This window comes from Scyliorhinus canicula, chromosome 5, assembly GCF_902713615.1.
Source record: "Scyliorhinus canicula chromosome 5, sScyCan1.1, whole genome shotgun sequence".
In the NCBI taxonomy this organism is placed as follows: Eukaryota; Metazoa; Chordata; class Chondrichthyes; order Carcharhiniformes; family Scyliorhinidae; genus Scyliorhinus; species Scyliorhinus canicula.
Window position 1 is genome coordinate 45,489,430 of NC_052150.1, and position 17,623 is coordinate 45,507,052.

The 17,623-nt window shown below is 47.3% G+C and overlaps 1 protein-coding gene across 2 annotated transcripts in view; it reads right to left on the bottom strand.

Annotated features, from left to right (window-relative positions):
* The window catches only part of LOC119965943 (E3 ubiquitin-protein ligase RNF144B-like), an 81,369-nt gene that overhangs the window by 33,425 nt on the left and 30,321 nt on the right, over positions 1-17,623 (bottom strand). For both annotated transcript variants that reach the window (XM_038796973.1, XM_038796975.1), the window contains 2 exons: positions 13,698-13,902; positions 11,714-11,818 (listed from right to left, as the gene is read on the bottom strand). In XM_038796973.1, coding sequence (XP_038652901.1) covers positions 11,714-11,818; positions 13,698-13,865 — 273 coding nt within the window. In that variant the 5' untranslated portion in view covers positions 13,866-13,902. The remainder of the gene's footprint in view (positions 1-11,713; positions 11,819-13,697; positions 13,903-17,623) is intronic.

A 17,623-nucleotide genomic window follows, 5' to 3' on the forward strand; every position in this document is an offset into this window, starting at 1 on the left:
AATATTCAACAAATGTGAACAAAGTTAGTTATCTCTCATTAAAGTTGATAAATGTACATTGTTAAACTTTGATATATAATAAACACATACAAATAAGAAATAGAAAATACTTTATCAATTTGTTAATGTTTGTACCTATTGCTCAGAAATGATTGCAGCTTTGCTAGTCCCTCCGCTGCTTATCTTTCATCGTACTGACCTGCGTGGGTATGAGGCTCTTTTTCAACACAATGACCACATAACCTTTTTTAAAAGAATATCTTCACGAATACATTAAACCCAATGTAACCAGCCTCTGGCATTAATACGGGCTGAGAAGAGTTACATCAGGGTAAGTTACCAGGTCACATTCTTCACGTTGTCGCAGTACAGGCAGCAGGAGGGGATTTCCAGCTTGACACTCGCTTGTCAAGGGACATCAAGGGGAATTTTAAAGACAAAGTTAATGTTAAAAGGAGAGACCTGGTCAATTGTCCTAATGTGTAGGGGCTTTTCATTCTTTAAAAAAAAATCCAATATTCACAATAATAAAACTGCACTTCCTGAATTAATGAAGCTGTTTTGTGATGAACAAAACTTCAGGTATTGATTTATTTGAATATAAGAAACAGAAGTTACCTGGCTGCAGTGGAATTTACGGTAGACGTACAAAAATGAAAAAGTTAGTTCTCAACACAGTAAGTTAAGCTTTGAGGCTAAACATCACTCAGATTGTGCTGGTGCCAGTACTTTCAAATTTCCACCATTTACTTTCATTTTGTGGGCCTAAAAATACTAAGTGAGGCGCTAAAATGATGAGAAGTGAAATTGGTTCTGATCGGAGTTTAGGCTCCAGATGGGAAAAGGAGAGAGGATATATGGGGCTAGTACTCCAAACAGTTGCCAATGAGCAGCGCCCACACGTTAGAGTCCCATCGTGCCTGTGCCAGTCAGAAACAACCTCCCAACTAATCTGACCCTATTTCCAGCACTTGGCCCATAGTCCTGGGATTGCAAGTGCACATCTAAATTCTTTGTAAATGTTATGTGGGTCTCTGCCTCCAACACACTTTTAGGCAGCGGGTTCCAGACTCTTACCACCCTCTGGTAAAAGGTTTTTCCTCATTTTCGCTCTAAACCTCCTGCCCCCATTCACCTTAAATCTATGCCCCCTGGCCATTGATCCATCCACCAAAGACAGTTTCTTCCTGTCTGCTCAATCTATGCCCCTCAAATTTTCCCCAATCATGTCCCCCCTCCGTCTCCTCTGCTCCAAGGACATCAACCCCATTCTATCCAATCTTTCTTCATAGCTAAACCTCTCCAGCAACATCCTGGTAAATCTCCTCTGCACCCTTTCCAGTGCCAACACATCACTCCATTAATAGGGATTCCAGATCTGCACACAATACTCTAGCTGAGGCCTAACCAATGTTTTATACAGTTCCTCCCTGTTCTTTAACTCTATGCCTCGGCTAATAAAGGCAAGTATACCAAATGCTTTCTTAACCACTGTATATACCTACCCTGTTACCTTAAGGGACCGGTGTACATGAACACCAAGGTTCGTCTCATCCTCGGTGCTTCCCAGGGTCCTGCCATTTATCATGTATTCCCTTGCCTAGTTTGTCCTGCCCCAGTGCTTCATCTCAGGCATATCCTGACAGATATCTGGCCGACCCCTCAATATCCTCCCGTAATCTATCCTGCTCATTATTTATCATCCCATCAATTTTCGTATAATCCGCAAACTTACTGATCAACCCTCCTACATTCATTCATGTAAGCCACAAACAGACAGGGCCCCAACACTGATCCCCGAGGGACCCCACTGGGCAGAGGCTTCCAGGAAACCACCCCTCGACCATCACCCTTCAAACCAATTCAATATCAGATGCTTTGGGCCAGCAATCTTTTGACCAGTGCTTCTTCTAGTATGTAACACCAGTTTGTGAACTCTTGCTTGGGTGATCAGAATCCAGAGAGCAAGCAAGACAACGAGCCCAAAGTTGTCGAGATAAACAGGGTGGGGTTTGAGAAGATGTGGGAAAGACTAGAGAAGTTGAACATGAACCCTGGAAACAGCAAGACAGAAGCTTGGGAGAGCAGGAAATCGGTTCCCAACATTGAAGAAAAGCTGGGAGAGTTGGACATGGAACCCAAAAAGGACAGAGAGTGCAGTACAGTGTAGAAAGCCAATACTGCTCAGATACAAGAAAGTCTGGTGGTTTACTCCAGAAAAATCAATAATCAAAAAGGCTTGCATTTAAATAGCACCTCACGCAACACGTGGGTGCACAGTAGCAAATTCCAGCCGATGAAATGTAGTCACTGTTGTAACATGGGAAATGCTACGGTCAATTTGTACACAGCTAATATCCATTTGTACACAGCAAGATCCCTTGATAACCAGACAATCTGTTATATCAAAGTCATGTTGGTTGGGGGATAAGTTTTGGTGGGGAGAACGCCTCTGTTCTTCTTCACCAATGATCTGGAGTCTTTCACATCCACCTGATAAACTTAGGCCCTGTCCACCGTAACATCTCATTTGAAAGATTCACCTCAGACAGTGCTACATTCCCTCAGTATTGCACAGCAGCGTCGGCCTTGTGCTCAGTTCTCTGACATGGGACATCAGCCTCCAACATCTGACTCAAAGGCATGTGCTACCAACTGGGTCAGGGTTAATTCCAGGAGAGATGTATAATTAAACCAAATTGTTTGGATACACAGAGGGTGGGATTTTCCACAAAACCTGCCGCTTCAGCAGCCCACCAAGGGTTTCCCACTGAATGCACCCCTTGCCGCCGGGAAACCCAGGGTGGGGATACGCCATCGGCAATACAGGATGATCCCAGTGTGGAAATTCTGGCCAGAGGGTTTTCTATCAATTAGGTATACCAACACCACTTAAAGCTGACCTAATTATGATTAAAAGCTCTCAACCAACCCACCCACCACAACTCTTCCAAAGGAGCAAAAGCTCAACAACTATTTTAGCAAAGATAAATTACATTCTCTAAGTGATCCAATGTATAAGAGGAGGATATTGCTCCTTGGCTTCTGGTATCTAGGTCAGGCTACTCCATGCTCATCAAAATGGGTTTAGCCAACCCAGATGCAGCAATTCAGTTTACACCCCTGCACCGATAATGCTAAACCGTCACTCTCACTCAAGAAGTCCATGAGGAGAAGATTGAGAGGCGATTTGATCGAGGTGTTCAAATCCATGAGGGGTCTGGACAGAGAAGATGGGGGAAAACTATCCCCATTGCTGAAAGGATCAAGAAGAGGGCACAGATTTAAAGCAGTTGACAGTAAAAGCAATTGAGAAAGGAGGAACAGCGAGTGGTTAGGATCTGGAATCCACTGCCCGAGTGTATTTGGTGCAGGCAGGTTCATTGGAGTTATTCAAGAGAGAACAAACAGTACAGCACAGGAACAGGCCCTTCGGCCCTCCAAGCTTGTGCCGACCATGCTGCCCGTCTAAACTAAAATCTTCTACACTTCCAGGGTCCGTATCCCTCTATTCCCATCCTATTCATGTATTTGTCAAGATGCCCTTGAATGTCACTATCGTCCCTGCTTCCACCACCTCATCCGGCAGCAAGTTCCAGGCACCCACTACCCTCTGTGTAAAACAAACTTGCCTTGTACATCTCCTCTAAACATTGCCCCTCACATCTTAAACCTATGTCCCCTAGTAATTGACCCCTCTACCCTGGGGAAAAGTCTCTATCCATCCAGTCTATGCCCCTCATAATTTTGTAGACCTCTATCAAGTCACCCCTCAACCTCCCTCATTCCAGTGAGAACAAACCAAGTTTATTCAACCTCTCCGCATAGCTAATGCCCTCCATACCAGGCAACATCCTGGTAAATCTCTTCTCGCCCTCTCTAAAACCTCCACATCCTTCTGGTAGTGTGGAGACCAGAATTGAACACTATACTCCAAGTGTGGCCTAACTAAGGTTCAATACAGCTGCAACATGACTTGCCAATTTTTATACTCAATGCCCCGGCCAATGAAGGCAAGCATGCTCCATGCCTTCTTGGCTACCTTCTTCACCCTGTTGCCCCTTTCAGTGGCCTGTACACCTAGATCTCTCTAACTGTCAATACTCTTGAGGGTTCTACCAATCACTGTGTATTCCCTACCTGTATTGGACCTTCCAAAATGCATTACCTCACATTTGTCCGGATTACACTCCATCTGCCATCTCTCCGCCCCAGGTCCCCAAACGATTTAAATCCTGCTGTATCCTCTGACAGTCCTCATCGCTATCCGCAATTCCACCAACCTTTGTGTCGTCCGCAAACTTACTAATCAGACAAGTTACATTTTCCTCCAAATCATTTATATATTCTATGAGCAGCAAAGATCCCAGCACTGATCCCTGCGGAACACCACTAATCACAGCCCTCCAATCAGAAAAGCTCCCTTCCATTGCTACTCTCTGCCTTCTATGACCTAGCCAGTTCTGTATCCATCTTGCCAGCTCACCTCGGATCCTGAGAGACTTCACCTTTTGTACCAGTCTGCCATGAGCGACTTTGTCAAAGGCCTTACTGAAGTCCATTTAGACAACATCCACTGCCCTACCTGCATCCATCATCTTTGAGACCTCCTCGAAAAACTCTATCAAATTAGTGAGACATGACTTCCCCTTCACAAAACCATGCTGCCTCTCGCTAATATGTCCACTTGCTTCCAAATGGGAGTAGATCCTGTCTCGAAGAATTCTCTCCAGTAATTTTCCTACCACTGACGCAAGGCTCACCGGCCTATAGTTCCCTGGATTATCCTTGCTACCCTTCTCAAACAAAAGAACAATATTGGCTATTCTCCAGTCCTATGGGACATCACCTGAAGACAGTGAGGATCCAGAGATTTCTGTCAAGACCTCAGCAATTTCCTCTCTTGCCTCCTTCAGTATTCTGGGGTAGATCCCATCAAGCCCTGGGGACTTATCTGCCTTAATATTTCTCAAGACACCCAACACCTCGTCTTTTTGGATCTCAATGTGACCCAGGCTATCTACACACCCTTCTCCAGACTCAACATCCACCAATTCCTTCCCTTTGGTGAATACTGATGCATAGTATTCATTTAGTAACTCACCCATTTCCTCGGGCTCCACACATAGATTCCCTCGCCTGTCCTTCAGTGGGCCAACCCTTTCCCTGGCTACCCTCTTGCTTTTTATGTACGTATAAAAAGCTTTGGGATTTTCCTGAACCCTATTTGCCAATGTCTTTTCATGACCCCTTTTAGCCCTCCTGGTTCCCTGCTTGAGAAGTGGATTGCTATCTGAAAAGTAAGAATTTGCAGGTTCTGAGGAAAAGGCAGGGAGTGGGACGAGGTAACTTGCTCCTCCAGAGACACAGGGTGGGATTCTCCGGTCTCCAATGCCGAAATCGCGTTCGGCCAGAAAATCCACATTGGCGCTGAAATCAGGCAAAATCATCGTTTTTGCGATGCTCCGGCCCCTCCAACACAGCTTACTCGCAGAGTATGCCGTGTGCCATTGGGACGGCCTCAAGGCGTTACCCGAGGCCCTACCCCCGATGGGCCTAGTTCCCGACGGAGTGGGTCACTAATGCTATATATTTTTTGGGAACTCGCCGTGGCGGCTGCAGACTGAGTCCAGCGCCGCCATAGTGGTGGGAGGGATGAGGATGAGGAGGAGCCAATCCACAGGCGGGGGGGTGGTCCGGGGGTGGCGTGCCTGGCCAATGAAGGGGCACTATTTGGCACGCCGGGTCTGCAAGCAGCCAGCGCCATGTTCCACGGCGCGGCCGCTTCAGGCCCCCGCCGTGCACATGAGAGGCCACGGACCCAGCAATTCTCTGGCCCTATCCGCAGCTAGAGCCAGGGGCCTGCTAGCCCCCTACCAGATAGAGGATCGGTGGCTGTTTTGCGCCGTTTCTTCAGTCATAAAATGCCACTGTCCCATACCAGTGTCAGCAGTTCAGTCTCAGAAATCGGAGAATCCAGTCCACAGTGGGCCACCTTTGTAACAATGAACAATACAGTATTACACTGGTTCAGGATGAGATGCTGATCATAGTTTCGGATTACATCATACTGTTGCGGCAAGGTAGGAGGAAACTTTACACTACAAATCTGTTATGCCTAAACTAGTGTCAAGATACTGTTGTTAAACCCTTTATGTCTGTCCTGTGTTTTCTTTTTTATCAATGATGCAAGACGATGCTTTTGAATGAGAGTTTTTGCAGGTAATCAAGTCTTTACAGGTCCAGACAGAGCGACGGGAGAGGGGGAAAAAATCACAGATTAACGAGGTGTGAATTGTCTCAAGCCAGGACAGTTGGTAGGATTTTGCAAGCCCACCCCGGGTGGGGTGGGGGGGGGGGGGGGGGGGGGGGGGGTGAATGTAATGAGAAATTAATCCAAGGTCCCAGCTGAGGCCATACGTGCGGAACTTGGCTGTCAGTTTCTGCTCGGCGATTCAGCATTGTCGCACGTCCTGAAGGCCGCCTTGGAGAACGCTTACCCAAAGATCAGAGTCTGAATGTCCTTGACTGCTGAAGTGTTTCCCAACTGGAAGGGAATATTCCTGCCTGCCGATTGTCGCATAATGTCCACTCATCCGTTGTCGCAGCATCTGCATGTTCTCGCCAATGTACCACGCCTCGGGACATCCTTTCCTGCAACGTTATGAGGTAGACAACGTTGGCCGAGTCGCACGAGTATGTATCATGTATCTGGTGGGTGGTGTTCTCCCGTGTAATGGTGGTACCCATAATCAATGATCTGGAACGCCTTGCAGAGGTTGCCATGGCAGGGTTCTGTGGTGCCGTGGTCACTGTTCCCTTGAAGATTGGGTTGTTTGAAGGCAAGTAGTGGGATGTGTGGATGGCCTTGACAAGATGTTCCTCTTCATCAACAATGTGTTGAAGGCTGCAAAGAAGATGTAGTTTTTCCGCTCCAAGGAAGTACTGGACGACGAAGGATACTCTGTCGGTTGCGTCCGGTGTTTGTCTTCCGAGGAGGTTGGTGCGTTTTTTTGCTGTGGCGCATTGGAACTGTCAAATGAAGATTTTGGCAAGCAGAATCGGAAATGTACAATTTCCTGTGGTTGGTGGGGCCAGACAGAAAGTTCCAGAAGGAAGGCAGATCTTATGAAGAGTGCCATTTTGTTTATGTGCTGTGAAGAGTTCCAGGCACGAGGCAGCTTTAAAATCTTTGCTCTACCTGTTGATTTAGAGAGCTTTCTACAACCTACAGTTTGTGATTGGATACATGATTGGGCTATCGTTGGCTACAAAGAGCGATTTTGGATGCAAAGAACATTCTCATATCTATTAACCCCTTTTTCAGGGTCTCTGTCTCTGTCCGGGTGGAGGGTGGACTTTAGGATTAGGTAGATTGTTAGACCATTGTTCCGTTATTACTTCATATATTCTTGTTATTAATAGTTTATTAACGTTTTTACTTAGAAATCTGGTGTTTCAGCCCTTCATCGACTTTAAGGAAAACTGAACATCAGCAGAAAGAGAGTGGGGGGAGAAAAATGAGAGGCATGGCAGTGTAAAATAAGAGACAGGGGTCGGGGTTCTCCCCTACCCGGCGGGGCAGGGGGGGGTCCCAGCATGGTGGAGTGGCGTGAACCACTCCGGCGTCGGGCCGTTGCAAAGGTGCGGAATTCCGCACCTTTAGGGGCCAAGCCTGAACATTGAGGGGCTAGGCCCGCGCGGAAATGTTTGGCACTCCGCCAGCTGGCGTGGAAGGCCTTTGGCGCCACGCCAGCCGGGGCTGAAGGGACTTCGCCGGCCGGCAGAAGTCCGCGCATGCGCCAGAGCGTCAGCGGCTGCTGACGTCATCCCCACGCATGCGCAGGGGAGGGGGTCACTTCCACCTCCGCCATGGTTAAGACTATGGCGAAGGCGGAAGGGAAAGAGTGCCCCCACGGCACAGGCCCACCCGCCGATTGGTGAGCCCTGATCGCGGGCCAAGCCACAGTGGGGGCACCCCCTGGGGCCAGATCACCCCGTGCCCCCCTCCAGGACCCCGGAGCCTGCCCGCGCCACCTGCTCCCACCGGTAAGGTAGGTGGTTTGATCCACGCCGGCAGGAGAAGCATGACAGCGGCGGGACTTTGGCCCATCGTGGGCCGGAGAATCGCCAGTGGGGGCACGCCAACCGGCGCGGAGCGATTCCTGCCCCCGCCGAATCTCCGGTGCGGAGAATTCGGGACATGGCGGGGGCGGGATTGATGCGGCCCCCCGCGATTCTCAGACCCGGTGGGGGGTCGGAGAATCCCACCCTAGGAATCTAATATACGGGTAGTTAGGAGCTAGGGCGGGGGATTAGTTGGTTAAATTATTGTAGTATTGTCGCACGTGTCGGGCCGCTAGGCTGTTTAGAATGTTAATTTGTTAAACTGTGACAATTACAAATGCTTCAATAAAATGTTTTCTGAAAAAATATGGGGCGGGATTCTCCGCTACCCGGTGGGACGGGGGGGGGGGGGGGGGGGGGGGGGGGGGGGGGGGGGGGGGGGGTCCCGGCGTAGCGCCAACCACTCAGGCGTCGGGCCTCCCCAAAGGTGTGGAATTCTCCGCACCTTTGGGGGCCAAGCCCTCACATTGTTGGGCTAGGCCTGCGCCGGAGCGGTTGGCACTACGCCAACTGGCGCCAAAACCGGCACCAGCGGCCTTTGACACCCGCCGCCCAGCACCGGGCCTGTCCGAAAGGCCTTCGCCGGTTCGCGAATGCGCCGGGGGATTCTCTTCCACGTCCGCCATGGTGGAGGCCGTGGCAGAAATGAAAGAGTTCCACCACGGCACTGGCCCGCCCCCCGATCGGTGGGCCCCGATCGCGGGCCTGGCCACCGTGGGGGCACCCCCCCCCCCCCCCCCCCCCCCCCCCCGGGGGCCTGCTCGCGCCGCCGATCCTGCCGCCACCAGAGGTGGTTCAAACCTCGGTGGCGGGAGAGGCCTCCCAGCGGCGGGACTTTGGCCCATCGCGGGCCGGAGAATCGGCGCAGGGGGCTCGCCGCTCAGTGCGGCGCATTTCCCGCCCCCGCCATTTCCCGGGTGGCGGAGAATTTCTGCCACGGCGGGGGCAGGATTTTCGGCGGCCCCAGGCGATTCTCTGACCCTGCTGGGGGTCGGAGAATTTCACCCCTGGTGTCCGCATCTCATTGCAGCAGACTAGTCCAAAAACTCGACAAGTTAACAAGAATTATTTGTCAATTCACTTATGTTGCAGCCCCGGGTCGAGGGGGGCTAAAACTGGTTGCGCTCGCCCAGGGTGTCGCACTCGCCTAAGGTGTCGTGACACTGGGAATACTTAATACTCGACAGTGTAGGAAAATTCATGATCCAGCATAACTATGCCTCAAAGCTCGGATTGGCTGACAAATGGTCAAATTTTCAGATGCTCATCAATCAACAGTTCAATTGCTTTGATTGGACATTGATATTCTTCACTTTGCGAAACACAAAAACCAAAACAGATCTTTCTCTTTAGACAGGAAAAGAAGATTCAAGGAGGTAACCAACGGAAGTTGCCAAATGGCCAGCCTAGCATTGCAAGATTGCCGCCGGCCAGCCTAGCATTGCAAATAGGTCCTCGGCACATCAATACAAAGCAAATTTGCAGTGTCACTTCATATGCAGGCACAAGACCGATTGCCAGTAGTCAATTTTAATTTGATTTTGATACAGGCATTACTTTATATGACATAAAGCAAAAAGGTCGGGCATCAAAACAGCCAAAGAAATGAAAATAACCGTGTCAGTGGCTACCTAAAAGCCAGACTGACAAAGCACAGCAGCAGCCCTGGGTTGAAATTATTTAAATTGGGTACTTCAGCAGGCAGAAAGGAAATGGTTTGCAGGTCATATGGCAATAACCAAATACCCTGCAGGCACTTTCTAATATAGAACACATTCCACTCTATGTCTCAAGACTCCTGTCTCAATCCATGAACAAAGGTTCATGTGTAATAGTATGTAGTTTACAGGCACTTCTTTTCAGGGTCGAGTAACAAATGCTTCACTGTTCGATGGAGCACTGAAAACAACCCTATGATTTTGGGAGGGGAGGGGGGCACCGTCCGTTCCCGCCAGTGGGATCTTCTGGTCCTGCCGACGGCAAACATGAGTCTCCTGGTGGTGGGTAGTGGATTCAAGAAGAAATCTCCGACAACAGTGTGACCAGAAGATCCCACCACCGACCAACAGCGGGCCACATTACGCCGTCATGAAACGTGGGTCGTGCAAAATCCTCCCCCCCCCCCCCCCCCCCCATCCTCCTCCCATGTCAACCTTCAAGTCTTTTCTTTTTGATTTCTTATCACCCTATTGTCTGGAAAGTAGCCAGATTCCTGACAGCTTGCAAAATACAGCCAATAGCACGCCTGTCGGAAGCACAAGATTGGGTCCAAAGTCTTCGGTCCCCAAATTCCCATGTATGAAAACAATATCACTCGCCTCCACTCACTTTGATATCATGTTGGCAACTGGAAAACACAAGTTGGCAATAGTGGGTAAGGATTCATCTGACAACACTGTGGTATAGATGAAGCATTGCCACCTGGCGACACACTACTCAGTACGTGGGTCTTTCAACAGTCAAATCCACTTCCGAAGGAAATCACTTAGCATTTCAATCTTGGTCTTGATCTTTCGAATTCAATTCCTTTTTGATAAAGAATAGCTCTGTGTTGCACAACGAAGACGGGACGGGAGGCAGGGTGACAAAAAAAATGAAGTCGGCAATCTGTTTGCCAACTTAAAAATTGGGGTGGCATGACGAGTAGGTTGCACTTGCAAAAATTAACTGGGCATCAAAGTAATCAGGGAGCTTATTAAGAGCTCACGTTCTGACCATATGCAGGAGGGCAGGCGGTCATTAGAGGTCTCTGAAGATGGCCAAAAGCAGCTAAGTGGGAATAGGAACAGTGGTAGTGGACCAGTTCCACAAGTGTCTAAGTTAGGTCAGGAAAAAGACTGAGGTAAGAAACTTTTACTAACGTTTCCCTATCCTATCCCAGGTCCCAGTTCTCCATTTGCCACGGCCAGTTTAAACATGAAGATCCATTCCTATTTAAAAAAAGATAACCACCACATACATAGCCAGCCACAGCAATAGTGCTGATTTGCACCAGAATATGGCTCACTTCCTGGGTGTCCTGCCTCCAGTCTTGCCAGACAGCCACTAATTGACAGATTCATATCTAGGGTCAATAACATACTAACCCCGTCCGAATTATGTTTCACAGCACACTGGCATCAGGGGCGGGTTTGTGACCTGCCTCCTGATTCCTGTCTCCAATGGCCCCAGATCTCGAAGAGGCAGGCAAGGTTTCAAACGGGTGCCTGGTTCTATTTTCCCTCTGGAATCACTCCTGCAAGTTTTTTTCCTTGCTGGCAGTGACGGGGCACTATTGCTAAAAAGAAAGCTAAGAAATGGGAAGGGTGCAGCAGCGTCTAGTTAGGGAGTGGTGAATGACCCAGTTAGGCGGTGAGAGAGGGAGAATTATTGAAAAATTGAAAGAAAATAATTGTAATAGATTGATTGGGTGAACACCATGGATCGTGTGTGTTATATGTACATTTAACGTCGTAGATTTCAAACATGAAAGTTCATAAAACTATATATATTGTAACATTAAAAAATAATCAGCAAAACCACAAGCATCAAATTGTTAAGAAGAGTGGAGCCTATAAAAACATTATAACACACCAAATATTTTTACCTCTGCATCCTGCAAGACCCCATTTTTAGGACATCCAAGTTCAGGGCACGTGATAGGAGATCCACAACCTTCACTGACCATCAGTTCTACATACCGTGTTAAGCACTGACCGGTCAAAACATAATAGAAAATAAAAAGTACATCAGTTATTCAGTGTGACATAATCAGTATGTTTATTTCATCAGTGAATCCTGTGTTTCATTCCTCGTCATTTGATATGGCATTCTAAGCGAATAAAAATTAGCTGAATGCAATACTTCAAAAATACTGTACATGATTTCCTCTGTTTCTACAGTATCTTTACTGACTGCAACATTAAAATGTTTGTTACCAGGAATGTTATCATGTGACCTATGCAGCCACACGATAGTACACATGACTCAGTGAATAGATTCACCACACCAAAAGCAGCCAAGTGCTTTCTGCTGTGAACAAGAGGAAGTGAAACCATTTAGCTTCTTTTGATGTGGTGAGGAGCCGTAAATCATAGCAAGAGTGTTTATAAACATTGTGGTTAGCGTTAAAGCATTAATATACATTCAAGCATGAAGGGAAAGATAGATAAATAAACAATCTACCAAGCAACCGTCTCTGGACTAATAAAACAGTCAATTATTGGCTAGTGCAATGTATTACTGTGTGAAAGTGAATGGGAGTTTTGCATTTCAAAGGCGGTCAGGGGATTTGAAGCCCATTCAAGTGTACTGGGCTTTGGAGGAAGCCTCACACTTGTAACAGCTGCTGCTTTCAACACTTTTATCTGAATCAGCAAATGTTAGGGAAGTGTAAATGAAAATGCAGCTATCATTCACTATACTGCCTGGACTGCTCTTCAGCTTTCAGGCAGGGGTGACAGAACCTGGGATCAGGCTGCCCACTGAAAACGACAGCACAATACAGAGCTCCCCCCCTTGCATATAAAGAAACAGCAATTCGCTGGGCATGGCTCCTGGCACCAGTGGAGCGCTTTCCCATTCTACGCTGGCGGGAGCATTTAGGCTCCAGAACGGAAAATTAAGCTGAGAATTTATTTTTATTTCTTTACTCTTTTTAAAATGTGGCTTCAGTGGATAAGGGCCAAAAGTAGGTCAACAAGCATAGAAATGATGGGTGAACAGGTCTTGATTTGAGCTAGAATCGGAGCAGAGTTTCAGGTGTGCTTAAGGGACTTTGGAAGAGGGAGATCAGCGCGGAGAGCACTGAAATAGTCGAGCATGGTAAGGGAAATTGCTGGAAAATCTCAGCAAATCTGGCAGCATCTGTAGGGAGCGAAAAGAGCTAACGTTTCGAGTCCGATGACTCTTTGTCAAAAATAACAGACAGAGAAAGTGGGAAATATTTATACCGTGGAGTGAGAATGAAAGAGGAGTCATAGACACAGAAACACAGGGAAACCGGGTGCTAATGGCCACAGATACCAAGGGGAAAGAGTGTTAATGGCAGTCCCCAGAGAGGACAAAAATGTGAAAGGTCAAACAGCAGGGAAACTAACATCAGAGAATGAACTGTAGGTGTGTGGGGAGGGGAAGGGGGAAGTAAAGAGAAGAAAGGTGGATACGATTGGGGTGGGGGGGGGGGGAAATTAAATGTATATTAAGAAAGAAAGAAATGGTAAAAGACAGTTAAAATGAAATGAAAACAAATGGTCGAGGTGGGGCTGATCATCTGAAGTTGTTGAATTCGATGTTCAGGGCGGAAGGCTGTAGCGTGCCTAACCGGAAGATGAGATGTTGTTCCTCCAGTTTGCGTTGCGCTTCACTGGAACATTGCAGCAGGCCAAGAACAAACACGTGGGCATGGGAGCAGGGTCTTGGTGAGGGTTTCAGTAGGGGTGTAGATAGGTGATATTATGGAGGAGTTACAATCTGAAAGAAAGTTCCATCTTTCCAAACCAATCAAAATGAGAGTGAACTAATCAACACCATTCAATAAGCTTCAATCTCGGTAATTTCTCCTGTTCTTATGCACCGCTGGGCACACTCACCACGGTACAGAAAAAGCAGTCGCATTGCTCCAGAGTGGTCATTCCATCGAGAGAGTATTCACAGAGGCAAAGCTTGCACATCACCAGTGGGTCCAGAGCCAACTCCCCATGCACGGACAAACCTGTTGCAATCGTTGGGCGACGGTGGGATTTATTGGAAGACTCCATTCTTCTACCAAATTAAGCCACGGGATCCCCCTTGTACCTGTCAGTGATCACAAGCATTGATGAAGATGCTGCCATAGCACGACAATTCCTTCAATCACAATTTTATTATTTCTCTCGTGCTCTCAGAAAGACGAGCTATAAACTGGAACCTCAAACACCTGTTTCGGCAAAGCGCCAAAGGTTGGGCATTCATTCAGGTTTGCGTGTGTGTGATCCACCCATTTCAGTTCCTTTTGGCTTTACACCAAGTCACTTATATTTCCCCGATTGTGTGGTTTCCAGTCAGCCATCATGTTGCTAATTGACAATCTATTTGGCAACTCAAAAAGATACAAAATAGGCACTCCTTAAAATCACAAGTTAACTTAGGATTTTATTTTTTGTAACTCTCTCTCGACTCTGGAACAACTTTTCTCCACAGGCGGGCAATATGGTGGCCTAGTGGTTAGAACTGCTGCCTCACAGCATCAGGGATCCAGGTTCAATCCCAACCTTGGGTGACTTGTTGGTTGAATAAACTCGGTTTGTTTTCACTGGAACGATGGAGGTTGAGGGACGACCTGATAGGAGGTCTGTAAAATTATGAGTGGATAGTCAAAAACTTTTCCCCAGGGAAGAGGGGTCAATTACTAGGGGACATAGGTTTACAGTGCGAGGGGCAAGGTTTAGAGGAGATGTACGAGGCAAGTTTTTTTTTAAAAAATACACGGAGGGTAGTGGGTGCCTGGAACTCGCTGCCGGAGGTGGTGATTGAAACAGGGCCGATAGTGACGTTTAAGGGGCGTCTTGACAAATACATGAATAGGATGAGAATAGAGGGATACAGATCCCGGAAGTGTAGAACATTTTAGTTTCGACGTGCAGCATGGTTGGCGCAGGCTTTGAGGGCCAAAGGGCCGGTTCCTGTGCTGTACTTCTCTTTGTGGAGTTTGCACATTCTCCCCCCTTTCTACATAGGTTTCCTCCCACAGTCCAAAGATATGCAGGTTAGGTGGATTAGTCATGCTAAATTTGTTTCTCAAGTGTCCAAAGATTGGGGGGGGGGGGGGGGGGTTTATGAGGTTAGGGCTCTCTTTCAGAGATTCAGTGCAGACTCGATGGACTGAATGGTCTCCTTCGGCACAGTAGGGATTTTATATCAATGATTCAGTTCATAATTGCTAACATAAGTTCATAAGATGGAAGATATAGGAGCAGAATCAGGCCATTTGGCCAATCGAGTCTGCTCCGCCATTCAATCATGGCTGATCTCATCCTGGCTTTAACTGGGCAGCACCGGGGTGCACTGATTAGCACTGCTGCCTCACGGCGCCGAGGATCCGGGTTCGATCCTGGCCCCCGGTCACTGTCCATGTGGAGCTTGCACATTTTCCCCTGTGTCTACATGGGTCTCATCCCCCACAACACAAAAAGATGTGCAGGGTAGGTGGATTGGCCACACTAATTTGTCCCTTATGGATAAAAGAAATAATTGGGTACTTTATTTATTTATTTTGTTTTAAACTCCTATCCTTCCCTCCACTGTCCTATAACCCTTCAACTAATTACCAATAAAAAATCTGTCTAACCCCTCCTTAAATTTAGTCACTGTCCCAGCATTATTGCACTCTGGGATAGCGAATTCCACAGATTCACAACCCTTTGGGAGAAGTAGTTTCTCCTCATCTCCGTTTTAAATTTGTTACTCCTTATTCTAAGACTATGACCTCTCATTCCAGAATGCCCCACAAGAGGAAGCATGCTCTCCACGTCTACTTTATCTATACCTTTTATTATCGTGTCTACCTTGTATAACAAGTTTCTTCCTTTATGGATTGAACTCACTCTGCAGCAACAAAAGAGGTAGCACAAAAGCACGAGAGTACTGTCTCCATTTCAGGTCATCATCTTTGGTGAAATAGAGGCAAAACAATTTAAATCCAACTTGTTTGTTATCGATTGTAGGAGCGTTTTCAGAGACTTGAGTATTGAGCTGGCTTTTACGTGGGGGATCTCCCCTCTTAATTACGGCTCAGCTAACACAAAGACTCGCAGAGACAGCAACATTAGTTGAGACGGCTTTACTTTCCAAGCTTGGTCAACGTAGGAAGAAGAGGGATTGGAATAAGTGCCAAAACCAACTCTGCTTTCAGTTCAAGTTATAGAATTTCCAAAAATCAACAGCCCTGCCTCAGCTGGACCCGGTCCAATTCTTGCCGCTATAGATTATCCCTGGACCAATGAATTTTACTTGGTAACTGGTCACGCATGGAAACTACATGATCAGCTCATGATGTAGTCATGCCCTGTCCATTGGCCATCTGTTGCTTTTCAAAATCCCCTCATCCACTGTCTTTTGCTCTCCCTCGCTCCCATTTCCTCTCATCATAGTGTGGTTCCTCGCTGTACCATTGTCAGAGTACAGGGTGCTTGGGGTTGCTGATAAGAACTTCTTCCTCTGTATGTGGTTCTGCTGACCACATTATTTCTGTATGATTCTGTCCTTCTTAGGACAGTCAAGTTAACTAGCTTAAATCCCATCATACATTACGGCCACTACTATTAGCAAGAGTTTAAATGCTTGTTACTGCTTTGGTCTAAGAATACATGTTTAATAGTGAATAATGATTACTGGATATATTTTCTATGGTTAGTTTCAATCCTCAATAAACTAATTTATGTAGAGCATGTGTTATCCTAGCTATCTGGTTTTAAGGGGTCTCATCTCAGGATCCCCCCTTCACCAATATCAAGCCATACAATTGCAACACTAGTCTCCTGGAGTAATTTTTTTCTGTGTAACATTGAAAGGCGTCAGTTTGGTTACATTGCTGGCTCAGCTTGTCAGATGGCTATTGGGTCAGATTACCTCAAAGTTTGTAAAAGAAATCAAGGCTCAAACTTCAGCTCAATATTCTTACAGGCATTTCAAACTGTATCTGCTACCTCCATGTTCAGAATAAAGGGCAACTCACATTTTGCCAATAAGAGCAAGGAGCTGACCCAATATCCTGTGCTACCATTCGTCGTGCAATCAACGCCACACAAACTTGTTATGCCATTGTACAGCCGTACTATATACACATTTCCTCAGTATTTGCCCAACAGTGACCACATTCAGGTGCGTGGGTTTCCTGCGGTTTCCTCCCACAGTCCAAAGATGTGCAGGTTAGGTTGATTGGCCATACTAAATTGCCCTTCGTGTTGGGTGGGGTTACTGGGTTATGGGATTATGGGGATAGGGTGAATGTGTGGGCTTGGGTAGGGTGCTTTTCCAAGAGCCGGTGCAGACTCGATGGGCTGAATGGCCTCCTTCTGCACTGTAACTCCTATGAAACGCAAGTGAGGGCAGCACGGTGGCACAGTGGTTAGCATTGCTGCCTACAGCGCTGAGGATCTGGGTTCGAATCCCGGCTCTGGGTCACTGTCCGTGTGGAGTTTGCACATTCTCCCCGTGTCTGCGTGGGTTTCACCCCCAAAACCCAAAGATGTGCAGGATAGGTAGGTTGGCCACGCTAAATTGCCCCTTAATTGGAAAAAGTAATTGGGTATTCTAAATTTATTCAAAAAAAAAAAAATGAAACGCAAGTGTAGGAAATACCCTCATCATATCATTAGCGGGTCTAACGCGGTATTCCCGCGATCACACGATCCTCTGCCTCCACTGGGAGAGAATTATCGACGAGGAGGTTCACTTGTGCTTTTAAAAATCGTGAACCAGGCGGCGTGGTTGCTGAGGGAGAGAGTGGGTACGGAAAGTGTCCAATATCGCCATAGTT